Source organism: Podarcis muralis, chromosome 3, assembly GCF_964188315.1.
Source record: "Podarcis muralis chromosome 3, rPodMur119.hap1.1, whole genome shotgun sequence".
NCBI lineage: Eukaryota > Metazoa > Chordata > Lepidosauria > Squamata > Lacertidae > Podarcis > Podarcis muralis.
In genome coordinates, this window is record NC_135657.1 from 59,494,323 (window position 1) to 59,507,512 (window position 13,190).

At 43.7% G+C, this 13,190-nt stretch overlaps 1 protein-coding gene across 1 annotated transcript; it reads right to left on the reverse strand.

The window, feature by feature from the left end:
- Positions 1-1,767: 1,767 nt before the first annotated feature.
- On the reverse strand, positions 1,768-11,250 carry GJE1 (gap junction protein epsilon 1). Its single transcript, XM_077925941.1, has 3 exons — positions 11,132-11,250; positions 8,709-8,891; positions 1,768-6,758 (listed from the first exon to the last, which is right to left on the reverse strand). The coding sequence occupies exons 1-3, from the start codon at positions 11,168-11,170 to the stop codon at positions 6,363-6,365; spliced, it is 618 nt and encodes a 205-aa protein (XP_077782067.1). The 5' UTR covers positions 11,171-11,250; the 3' UTR covers positions 1,768-6,362.
- Positions 11,251-13,190: the final 1,940 nt, after the last annotated feature.

Genomic DNA, 13,190 nt, shown 5'->3' on the forward strand with positions numbered 1-13,190 from the left:
ATGTCTTCTCAGCAGTTTACTTACTGCCTGAAATTTCTGCCAAAGGCACGACTGAATCCCAACACCGCGACTGTAAATGGCTAAGCCCATTCCAACAAGCACATTTGCTTAATGGGCACGCACACACTATGCCTTTGAAGCACATTTGAAAAAACATTATTTCCCTCAAAGGTGTGCACATGAAGCACTGGGGTGTGGGTGTGTTACTGCCCCCCTCTCAGGATCATCTGCCTTCAAGATGTCTTTCTTTGCTTGCATTTATGCTTTCTCTATGTATTTTGTACATAAATGTTTCCAAAATACCATAAGTCTCTAAATGTGCGCTCATCTAAAGGAAAATTTATCCAATAAACTTGCCCCTTTAACTACTTGCATAAGTGGGGAACTTGGTGGATCAGATCTGGGGAAGGGCCATAACCCAGTGGCAGAGGGTCTGCCTTGCAAACAAAATGTTGGTCCCAGGTTCAATCTCCAGGTAGGGTTGGGAGAGACTCCTGTCTGAAATCCTGGAGAGCCACTTCCAGTCGCTGTGTAGACAATACTGATCTAGATGAACCAAGAGTTTGACTCTGTATAAGACAGCTTCTGTTATTTTGCTGGCCTTTTAAAGCCATGCGAGCTAATGGGCACCCCTCCATCCTACCCATCAGTTGTTTGGGTTGCTAACAGATGCTCACAGGAGAAATAGTGCTAATGCTCATTCGGGGCTCTGCCATGAGCCAGGACACCAGGGGCCTTTACAAGGCTGCACTGCCTGCCTCCCAGGAAGAACATCAAGGCATGGGATAGATCATGGGTAGGCAAACTAAGGCCCGGGGGCCGGATCCGGCCCAATTGCCTTCTAAATCCAGCCCACAGGTGGTCCAGGAATCAGCGTGTTTTTACATGAGTAGAATGAGTCATTTTATTTAAAATGCATCTCTGAGTTATTTGTGGGGCATAGGAATCTGTTCTCTCCCCCCCCCCCTGAAAATATAGTCCAGCCCCCCACAAGGTCTGAGGGACAGTGAACTGGCCCCCTGCTGAAAAAGTTTGCTGACTCCTGGGATAGACCAACTTGGCCCAAGTATTGGCTAGTAAAGAAGCAGCTGCTGCAATGCCTGTTTTCCTCTTTCTTCTTCCCTTCTTCTTTTTCCTTTTGTACCATATTCGAGTAGGAGCCTGGGGGTGGGGACTGTCTTATCTTTTAAAAGATGTACAGCACTCAGCAAATGTTGGACACTTTATTACAAATGTTAGATAATAATAAGTGTAAAGGGGTGAAGATGACAAGACTGCTGCAATGCAGTTGGATTGCAGCAGGTGGGAGGGTAACCATGAGAAATGCCACCCAAGAGTGGAGCACGTTGTCAGAGTTGACCACCTTTTTCTGATGGACTGGCAGAAATTCAGCTGGTGTAGTTATTCTATGCAGGAATGATAAACTTTTTACCTACTGAAAACCTGCCCATCATACACCTTTTTCTGGCAGAATCTCTGCCAGGAGAAAAATGGCAGCACTACAAAGCAAAAAAGAAAGAAAAGCTGCTTTAAAGCACTTCTTACATTTTCTTTTCCACCATTAAACTCCTGTGGCTTTTGGTTGTTTGGTTTTGCAGGGCTACTGTGCCTCTGTGAAAGCACACATGCTGCTTTTTATGCAACTTTTTCAACCATGTGCAGAAATCAGGATGGATTTTGACATTCTCATACTTCACATTCTTATTTTCACTGGAATATGCAGTCCAGGAATAGATTTCATTTAATATATTCACTCGCACCATACTGTTATGCATAAAAAGTTTTATTGTACCTGAGATCATACATTAAATTGAAAATAAAGCAGCTTTTGTGTATACGTACAAACATGGATGGATATATGATACAATAATACACACATAGCAATTGAACAAAATACATCAAACCATTTAAAGTAGGATTGTCAGATAATCCAGAAACAACAGCTGTCCAGTTCCTGTCACTCTGGAGAAATTACCCACTGGTGCTTTTCATAGCATTACCCCTGTTCATGTCTTCAGATCAAGCTGGTTTTAAAAGAGTTGACAAACCATCCCTGTGGTGCAGCAATAAAACTGCTGCCACATTTGCAAACCTAAGCAGAGCCCAGTATGGTTTCAAATTAGATGGGAGAACCACATGTTGAGACTCCTGCATTGATGGGGGTTGGACTAGAGGATCCACAGGATTTCTTCCAACTCTACATTTTTATTATTCTAAGCCTAATTTTCTTAACATGGTACTTGCATAAAATGTGACTCCTATCCATGTAGAAACACAAAATATTCAACTATAGTATAAACTGAATTAGAACATAGGATCACAAAGGCTATATTTTTATCTATACAGGAAAGATCACTAGATATCAATCTTGCACTCCTTTTGTACCAACTAAAAACAGTGGAGCTGATTTTGTAATTGTGGATTAAAGGGTTACCCTTACAGATTATTCAGATGTCAGATAGGAGCCAGTATGGGGCAGCAGCTTGAAACTCGTGTTCAAATCCCCACTTGTCTCTGAAGTTCATTGCATGCCTTCGGGCATATCATAATCTTTCTCATAATCTAACCTATAGGGTTTGGAAAAAGTGCTACTCTGAGCCCTTTGTATAAATAATGTTTCAGCTACTGATAATAACTTCTGGGAATTTTCCCTGAGTTTTGCAAAATCACTTTCAAATCCCTTTCTTTTAAAGTCCCTTTCCTATCTTTTATTTTAAATTCTAAGTTATGTACCTAGATTGTAAAGAGGACATGGACCTGCTATACCAGTGATGGGCAAACGTGGCCCTCCAGCTGTTTTGGGACTACAACTTCCATCACCCCTAGCTAACAGGACCAGTGGTCAGGGATGATGGGAATTGTAGTTCCAAAACAGCTGGCGGGCCAAATTTGGCCATCACTGCCCTACGCCATGTGTGTGGGATTTGGAGATGCTATCAAGTCCAGCTTTCTCTGCTACCATCCTTCCAACCACTGCCTATCTTGCTTGCTATTCAAACCAATGACTACCTTTTACACTCCCTGTAAATATTTTTTAAATTGTTTGTCTGTTGGCTTATAGAAAGACACCATGGTAGTGCAGATACTGGGAAGGTGACTGCATATTGTTCATAGCTCCTGTGTGCATGCACTTTGTTCTATGAACACTGCATTAAAAAAACCTGAAATCAGAAGCAGAGCTGCACATGGAGAAGCTTAGAATTGATAACTGAACAAGCAGAAGATACAACAGGGGCTGGAAGACGTGAGAGTTACATCTCATGCTGAAGATGCACTTAGAGCAAGCATGCAAGTGCCTCATTCAAGGAAGGTTGTGCATTTGGCTTAAAGCTATGGATGTATTCTTAAGTTGAACACTGACTGCCAGATGATGCACAACTGACCTGGTTGTATCCAGGTTGTGCATGGGTACAGCTGAGCGTGGCAATTTTTTGGTTTGTCCTCAGATTTCTTCCGTGCTTTGCTGTCTATTTGTAGGAAAAGGGGGCGGGGGCGGAACAAATTACATTGTATATCATGGTTATTTTTTTAGTCTGCAATGTAACATATTTCAGCCATGGTCCCTCTTTAATTCAAGGTGACTTGAAGACTGAACTTCGCTTATTCTGTAAATTCCATATTAGATGGCAAATCTTACAAGTGCTATCTGTGATGCGCCCTCCAGTTTGTGGCAATAATTGCACTTAGTATACATGGATTAGGGACGCGGGTGGCGCTATGGGTAAAAGCCTCAGCGCCTAGGACTTGCCGATCAGAAGGTCGGCGGTTCGAATCCCCGTGGCGGGGTGCGCACCCGTCGCTCGGTCCCAGCGCCTGCCAACCTAGCAGTTCGAAAGCACCCTTAAGTGCAAGTAGATAAATAGGGACCGCTTTCTAGCGGGAAGGTAAACGGCGTTTCCGTGTGCGGCTCTGGCTCGCCAGAGCAGCTTCGTCACGCTGGCCACGTGACCCGGAAGTGTCTGCGGACAGCGCTGGCCCCCGGCCTCTAGAGTGAGATGAGCGCACAACCCTAGAGTCTGGCAAGACTGGCCCGTACGGGCAGGGGTACCTTTACCTTTACCTTTTATACATGGATTAGGCTTGTAGGAATACCACACACAGGACACAATGAATTTGCGAGATGCTTTTTGCGACCACACAGAAAGGCCCTAAATTTAACATTTGGCCCATAAAAGAATCATTTTGAGATTATTTACTTTGCAGGTGATTAAAAAAATTCCTTAATTACTGCTGAACTGTATTCAGGTAAGGCCCAAAGGCTTTTGCTTGAGAATTCTGTGGCTCTCAGTATTGTAAGTAGCAACCCTTCTCTGTGAACACTTCAAAAACTCTTGATGACAGTAATAAATCAAGAAACAGAATGGAAAATTAGCATGTCCAGTGAATTGCCCAAGGTCACATGTAGCAGAGGTGTTTAACCTTATTTGAAACTAGAACAATTGGCATGACAGTATTACATTGCTCTGTCCATCAAGTTGATAACCTATGCTGATATAAAACACAAACGGGTGCTATGCCATTATTTCTGCTTATCTAAAATTGCAGGAAATACTGCATAAGGTCTCTTTCTCCCCACCATAGATAATTTTGTGTGCATAAAATATCTCTGGCAAGTTAGTATACAAGCAAGGAATATAAAACATTTGGAGTGGAGAACATTTATCAGAGTCTTATATTAAAGTTAAGCAAGTGTTAAGGCATGGAAAATTGAATAAGGTTAGCGATCTGTCTCAGAATTGTGGTTTTAAAGGCACATTACAAGAGGTAAATAGCGCAGATAAAATTACTTTGTACAGAAACAACACATAATTAAAGCAATTATTATACAGTGAAGTCTCAATATTCATCACTGATGGTTAGAGCAACACAAAATGTTTCTGGTTTGTTTATTGTTCTGTCTTTATGAGTATTAATTGTTAGTTCGTTTGACTTGGGGGTTAACAAAAAAAGTTTTTGACTGCTCCCCTGGGTTACCATGATGCCAAAAATTTTCATGACCCCCTCCCTGGCCTGTACTAATTAGTTTTATTTTTACTGACTGTTTGCCTAGGTCACTCTCTGGGGTACTGTGTTGCTAAAAGTTTTAGGGCTCCCAAGGCCTCACAATTTCCCACTAAAAATATTTTAATTTAGTTTTTTACTGACCAATTCCACAGGTGCTCTGCTTTGATACTTTATTGTCAGAAGCTTTTTGTGACCCTTTCCCGAGACCTCCAAAATATCTCCTAAAAATTGGCCACATCCACTTTTACACTTTGGTCACTCTCTTTTTTGCATGCAGTCCCCAGAAGACTGACCATGGGTCACTGTGGCCACCCCAGCTTAAATGGTCACATGCAAAACATGGGATTTTCCCTTAATTGTAGAAAACACAGGATGTTAACTAATATAGATTTCATATATTTTAAATAGATTTCCCCCCTCACTAATTTGCCTTAAACCCTATGAAAGAATGTGTTCTACTTTGCCTTTCCAGAATCAGTCAGGTTATAGACGTCTGATTTTCACTGTGTGATCCAAAGCCACAGATTGCCAACCCTTTCAGGGCACATTTAGATTTTTGAGTAGGTCCCATGCACGCCCCTCCCTCTGGCCACTTCCAGTCAAATGAATCTAAACCTTTAAAAGCACTTAGAGCTTTCAGGGGAAGTGGGAAAGAGTGGCACTCTTCCAACTTCCTCCTTCAGCTCTATGATTTTTCAAGGGGGAAAAGGGTAACCCTCCTCACCACCGCATGACCAAGAGGGCATATGGAGGGGGTGCAGTTCAGAGGCTTCATGGTTGCCAGGGGGAGACCTTAAGGGTACCATTACATCCACATGCATCCACGTCCGAAACATCCACACTCACAATATTATACCTGTTTACTTGGGAGCAAATCCTACTGAGTTCCATGACACTTTGTTGCAGATAAGTATTCTTAGGATTGCAGACTTAGACAAGGGAGTAAGCCCAGCAGGGTTTATTTCTGGGTTAAGGTGCTGCATACTCTCTCTCTCTGTGTCTCTCACTCTCTGTGTGATATATACACCATATTTTTCTGTGTATAAGACTAGGTTCCCCCCCCCTAAAAAATAATGTCCAAATTTTTTGGGGGGGGTCTTATACACGGGGGCCATCTCCCCCCATTTTCTTAAATCGGAGTCCCCAAAAATAGGGAGCGTCTTATACATGGGGGCGTCTTTTATGAGTAAAAAAAAGTCATAAAGAAGAATTCCCTGTTTGCTTAAAAACATATTTTTAAGATGCAACTTGACTTTGTTATTTAAAGAAAGTTAATTTTGTTTCAAATGGATAACTCTGCTCTTTGTACAAAAAATGTTATGAGAAACAAATAGATATAATTCATTATAACACTGAAGTTACTGACTATTCAAGAAGCCCAACCTTCTACACAAGATCTCAAAAATCTCTGCAATACACAACATGATAGTAATCACAGTAAATGTGTACATAGCAATAAGGAAGATAGTCTTTTCAAAGTGTTCTGGTACCATGCATCTGGTAATATTAAACTTTTTATCAAGGGCTCCTGCATCACATCTGTAGAGTGGATTCACTTGGAAACCAAAGAGCTGACTCTGAAGCCAAAAAGCCACAACTTCAAGGATGATCCTTAACAGAACAGAAAGAATATAAAAAACGGTGTAGGCAGGTCTTTGGAGGATATCTTCCTGAGTGATGCTTTTACATGCAGCATAAAGGTGGAAAATGGCTCCTGGTACCAGTACGGTCACTAGCTGTAAAGCCCAGAATACCTAAAGTGTAGCAGAAACTTGGCTGTCAAATCATTTATCACTATATTGTGTTACCTGATAACAGACATCAACCAGAATGTCTTGTGACTGCTTTTGTTTATCAGAGGACATTGATAATCTTAAAATACTACTTTAAAAATAGCATTCATATGAAAAATCACTGTTATCCTTTGCTTCAAAGTTTAGCTTCACAGTTCATTAACTTTTTCCTTTCAACTGGTTCATTAGTATTTGATGTTTATCAATTTAATGATAAAACCCAAAAGGAAATTGTTAGTTTTCTGACTTTCTACCTTTGGAAACTTCCATGTGTTGCATAAGATTCTGTGTCATGTTCTGGGGCAGATATTTAATTCAGGCAAGGACAGCTGGCAATACTTTTTGAACCACTTCTGTTGCCTATGGAATGAAGTGTGTACCAAATAACACACCCTATGGTCTCCGGGGACCTCATGTTGCTGGGAACATTGGTAGTGGCTGATAAGTCACCACCACACCTTCTCATTAAAGAGTCACTGTTAAGCTTCCTAAAAACTAAGGGCACAACCCTATATTCATGATAAGGCAACTGAGAGGCTACAGAATATGGCAGATGTGCTGGCATAGTGGTGGGTTGCTCTGTGAGTCAGTTTTAATGCAGTATATTTTAGCACTTGCATGATTGGTTTTGTTTGTATAAATACTTTATTGTTGCTTTCATATACCAGTTTCTTCCATTAATTTACTTTTCCATGCTTGGCTTTGCCTCCATTTCAGAGACCTTCATTTGAGGCAGAGTGAATGTCTCAAAGCAGGCATAGGCAAACTCGGCCCTCCAGATGTTTTGGGACTACAACTCCCATCATCCCTGACCACTGGTCCTGTTAGCTAGGGATGATGAGAGTTGTAGTCCCAAAACATCTGGAGGGCCAAGTTTGCCTATGCCTGCCTCAAAGTTTCAATTCCTGGCATGTCCAGGAAGGGCTGGGGAAGATTCGCTGCTTGAAACACTGGAAGGTCTCTGCCAGTCAATGTCAACAATACTGAGCTAGGTAGACCAATTTTCTGATTTAGTATAAGGCAGCTCCTATGTCCCTTAGCTTCTTTTGTGTTGTTTTCTTGATTGTAAGCTCTTTGGAGCATGGATTTGTCTTCCGATTTTGGAAAGCGCAGTGCACATGGATGGTATTATACTAACAACAAGCACATGCCCAGCTTTGGGAAGGAGGCAGGAGGACTCTAGGACCCTGTCAGAGCCTGCACTCCTCCTTTCCCAAGCCAGGGAAGTGCTGATCAGTCTCCTTGAGAAGGCGTCCTTTTCGGCTGTGTGTCCAGTGCTCCCGCACTTGTACTGCCCTAAATCTGCCTCTAACAGAGCATATGTAAACATCTGAGCTAAGATGTAGAGAACAGTGCAAGGAAAGGGTCAGTTTGAGCAGACATAACTGGTGTGTACCCCTGCTCATTCCCATTCTTCCTACTCAGGAGCATTCAGAAAATGCAATGAAAGTTGAGAATTTCAGGACAGACAAAACACAGCATATGGTTAAACTATGGAATTTTCTACCCCCAGATGCAGTGATGGCCACAAAGTTGGACAGATTTAAAAGAGACTTAAGACAAATGTGTAGATGGTAAGGCCGTCAGTGGCTCCAATGCTGAAGGCAATATGCCTCTGAATACCAGTTGCTGGTGATCACAAATGGAAAACTGCTCTTGCATTCATGTTCTGCTTGTGGGCATTCTGATTGGCCATTCTGAGAACAGGAAGTTGGACTGGATAGCCCTTTATGCTGGTATGGCATGTCATCACTTATGCTCTCAATTGCCTGCCTGCAGTCTGAAGTAGCACTGCTCAAAATGCTGCCATCTCAGCTTACAACTTCATTCGGTGCCCTTAAATCTTTCAGGGACATTTTGACTACTGTCATAGGCTACACCCTACCTTTTACAAGAGAAAAGAAGACTTACCGGTGGGGTTATAGGTCTGAATTGGTTGTAACAGAATAGATTAATGTCCCTCTTGTCTGGCTCACAGCTGAAGTGTAAGGCTTCATTGCCGTAGACAGCAAAACCCAAAACACCAAGGAAAAACATTCGGACTGAGCCAAAGAAGAGTGTGTGGAATTGACCGACCACTGTTGGAGGCCTAAGCTGTAAAGAATCACATGGAGGTTAAGTAGGAAAGAATGGGGAGCAGGGAGGAATCAAAAGCATTAGTAGTAGTCAAGATGTATCTTAATAATGTATATCTATATAATATATTTTGTTCAGAATTGCAGACACTTTCTGTACACCCTTCACCAAACACTAATCTGAAAGCTGTGTTGTACTGGATAACTGAGTCAGTGAGTAAACACACTGTCAGTTTCATTGACTCAAGTCAATCTAAGGCCAGCATTGATTTGAAGGGGGCATTTCCACATAAGAGGTGAGGTCTGAAGAGCCCCTTTTACAGTAAATGTCAACTGATTTTCTCTTCCAATCACAGTCCCTCTCTGACTGCATCAGATGCCTATTGGGAGGCTTTTTTTGGACCCTGGCCAACACACGTACGGCCATGCTATAGAAGGCTCCCTTCACAGAGATTTCATCTAAGGGATTATTTTATAAAGCTTCCCCTCCCCCTCCAGTAACCTGTGACTCATCACTCCAGGGACAATACCTATGTACTCCAGATCCATCAATTTCTAATTCCAGTATGCAACTTCAGAAACTGGCAACCTTCATACATCTAGCTGTTCCACACATACAGACCAGCCATACAGGTTCCCATACAGTGTTTCACATACAGTTCTGATCACTTACCGATGCAACAAATACAATGGTATCATTAAAATCAACTCTTATTTAGTCTTAAAAGTAATGTCAGCTTATATGCAGCATTTGTAAGACTTGCTGCAGAACAAGAGGAAAATGCTAGTACTAAAACATGCTTTCTCTGAAGAAAAATGCCATTTTGTATGCTGGGGATGTTGTTTTGAACCTCTGTAGTTCATAAATGGTTTGCGACCAACCCTGAAAACCTGTCCTCATAATGAGATTCTTATTCTTTCTCTAGCACTTCTTATCCCATCCATACTTACACATCCTTCATAGAAGTTCTTGATGTAATTTAAAGACATGTCTTGTAAGATGTTCTCCTAGTGCAATTGTGGTATAATCCCTACGCCTCATTGCCAATTTGCTGTCCTCAGGCTCATTCTGATGCTATTACTCTCTCCTGACCTTTCCTATGAAAAACTCTTGTCACTGCACAATTATAATTTTTTTTTTATCTCTGGGGCCCCAATTAACCTTACACTTTCAGGGAGGGAGAAGAAAAGGCCCAAACAAAGGCTGTGTACATGTGGCCTGCCCAATAATCCCCACTGAACGTTGTCAGCAAAAACCTTCACCCAAACCCCATAAACTAGCAGCCGGCAACACAATAGCATGGAGAACGTGCAACTGGCCACGGAATCCCCTTGTTGTGCTAGAAACACATGACCCTCCTGGCTTGGCTCCTAGGGCCTGTCCAGATGCCTGCTTTGCCCACCGTTAATGTAACATAGCAGAAACAGCAGGAGCTAGTGCAGTGATAGCCCGGGAGAGTCATTATTTAATTTTCAAGCAGACTTTATTTTGGGCTGCTGCCACCCGCACTGTTCCTGAAAGCACCCCATGTGCACTGGCAAATGCTGGCTGAGCAGACAGACTCATTTGGAAGCTCTCCAGAAGACAAAAGAAACAAAGCCTCCAGAAACTACATTTGCCTTGCAACACATTCTGGGTAAAATTAAATTTGAGGATGAAAACGTCTCAGCTAGTATTGGTGGTAGTAGTAGTAGTATTGAATTGTTATTATTAATATTAAATGTATTAGCTTCCTCCCCACCCCATTACAGGCAACTTATCATATGAAAGATTAGTAACGTCAGGATTGTAGTTTGAAACGAATATCCAGCAACAGGGAAAGCAATTCCCCCAGCCCTCTGTGACTTGCCATGATTTAGGGAAGTTTTTAATGTGTAGTGTTTTGTTCCTTTATTACTATTTATTATTATTATTATTATTATTATTATTATTATTATTATTATTCTGTTGGGAGCTGCCAGGAGTGGCTGGGGAAACCCAGCCAGATGGGCAGGGTATAAATAAACAAATAAATAATAAACGTCGCCTTAGCTCCCTTAGCTACATTGACCCTGCTCGGATCTTGGTCTTCCCCCCCTCCATCGAGGCCTCAGCTCACACAGGACCTCACAGCAAACTCTCCTGAGCCCTCTTTGCTCTCTGTCGGGCGGAGGCCGCCGGGTCCAGCTTCCCTCCCCGGGCTCCTTCCCTTTCCCCTTCCGCCCCTGGAAGTGAAACCTCGGAAGCAGGTAGGACAAGAGGAGACGCGAGATACGCACCAGCCGCAGCCCTGGCGTGGCATTGTTGGGGGGCCCCATCCAGGCGCCTGCCTGCTGCTCCGCGGCGACCGTCCGGGGAGGCGCGTCGCGATCATCCTGGAGGGGAAATGCGCTCCTGCCCGAGCGGAGAGCTCCAGGGGCGGCTATCCCCCGCCCAGAGGGAGCGAGCCGGAGAGGGAGGGAGAGGGGCAGGCAGGAAAAGGGAGATCCAGCCTGGCAGCCGTCCAGGCCGGAGGATCCCGCCGCCCAGCGCGTGGCTTCGGCTCTCCCGGGACTCCCAGACGAGTCAATAAGGAAGCGCGCGTCTCTCAGGACACTTTCATCAACAGCCAGCTCCCCAATTCCAGATGGGCACGAAAGGGATCTTTCGTGCCCACGAAACAGATCCCAAAGGGATCTGTTGGGACAGCCTTCGCCAGCCGGGCTCCCTCCAGATATAGACGAACTAGAAATCCCAGCAAGCCTGTGAGCCATGCAGGCTGAGGAGGGGAGGTCTAGTTCAGCAACGTCTGGAAGGAAGGCAGCGGGTGTGCGAGCGCCGAGGGAATAACAAAGGAGGGCTTCCTACGACCCAGAGCTCCGTGGGGACCCATTAAGTTGGGTGTTAAAATCTAGCAACGATTATAGGTTCGAAATGGTTCGAAGTCTTTGAACTCTTCCAGTCCCTCTGATTATGATAAGTCAATGATCACGGGATGGAATGAAGAGGCGTTAGTTGAGGTTGGGTGTGTAGCTTTTCTCTAAGGAGAGCAGCATCCCCGGGCAAGGGGAGTTTGCTCAAAGGAGGAGGAAGGAGGGGGGACTCTGCGGGACCCTGGCGAGAGGCGTCCTGAGGCCTCAGGCAAGCTCCCGCCTCTCGGTTCTCCAACAGTAAAGTATGAATTTCCGTGAGCTGCGTCCCTGCAGCAGCGCTGTTCGAAGAGAGTGCCAGCCGATTAATGCACCACTTCAATTCAGTAACTTATTGGCTTAAAACCAAAGGTCAGCGCAAAACCAGGGAAAGGCCAACAAGTAGCAATAAAAAATAGCAGCAAAGGAGAAACAGAAGTATCCATCTATCTATCTATATCTATCTATAGCTATCACCTATCTATCATCTATTTTTCATCTATCTATCTGTCTGTCTGTCTGTCTATCTTTCGCCATGGGGTTCCAGGATGGCTTCCTTATTGTATAAGAATATACAACACTATGCAGACGCTTCCATAGTTGGTAAAGTGTGATTTTGTGCGTGACGCTGCCCACCGCCCCTTTTCAGTGTACGATTAACCCCCTACTACATCTTCCTTTTCATTGCAACATGACATTGCCCCCACCCGACTGGATTGGCTTCCTTGTGGCTCATATCCCCAGTGGCCTCACTAACCTCAGGTGTGGTGCTTGGCTCACTTACTTCACTCTCCTGAGTTGCTACAGTGAGATATCGAGATACCTCCGCTGCAGCTTCATCTCTGCCTCCCCGGTCCCGCTGCCAGGGATACTGCTCCTTTGACAGTAAAAAAGTAGAAGAGGGAGGAAGGAAGGAAGGAAGGAAGGAAGGAAGGAAGGAAGGAAGGAAGGAAGGAAAAGAAAGAAAGAAAGAAAGAAAGAAAGAAAGAAAGAAAGAAAGAAAGAAAGAAAGAAGAAAGAAAGAAAGAAAGAAAGAAAGAAAGAAAGAAAGAAAGAAAGACAGTCTCCACTCCACACAACCCAAATTCTGGGAGAAGAAGTCCCGAAGTCCTGGTGATTTAAACTCTGGCAACAACACACTGTCCCTTTGAGTCCAATGTGTCTAACTCCCAGGTAAGACACACCACTTCAGCGGCCCAGTTCTTTATGTTGGAAACAATGTCTTATCTCCATCACCCGTAACACACAAAAACACACAGGGTGAAAGTTACTGATCGTTTGAATGTGTGGAAATCAAATCCGTTTGTATTTCATTATGACAAATCTGTTCCTGTCTGCAGAGAACGAGGGGGGTGGGAGAGAAGACGCTTTAACACATGCTGCGCAATCCTAAAGCCATTCATTCATCTGGGAGCAAGGCCCCATTGAACTTAATGGGATATACTTCGGA

Coding starts and splice junctions, on each gene's coding strand:
- GJE1 (XM_077925941.1), bottom strand. CDS start 11,170: ATGGGGCCCCCCAACAATGCCACGCCAGGGCTGCGGCTG. Junction 8,892..11,131: donor CCACGCCAGGGCTGCGGCTG/GTGCGTATCTCG, acceptor GATTCTTTACAG/CTTAGGCCTCCAACAGTGGT. Junction 6,759..8,708: donor TCAGACCTATAACCCCACCG/GTAAGTCTTCTT, acceptor GCTACACTTTAG/GTATTCTGGGCTTTACAGCT.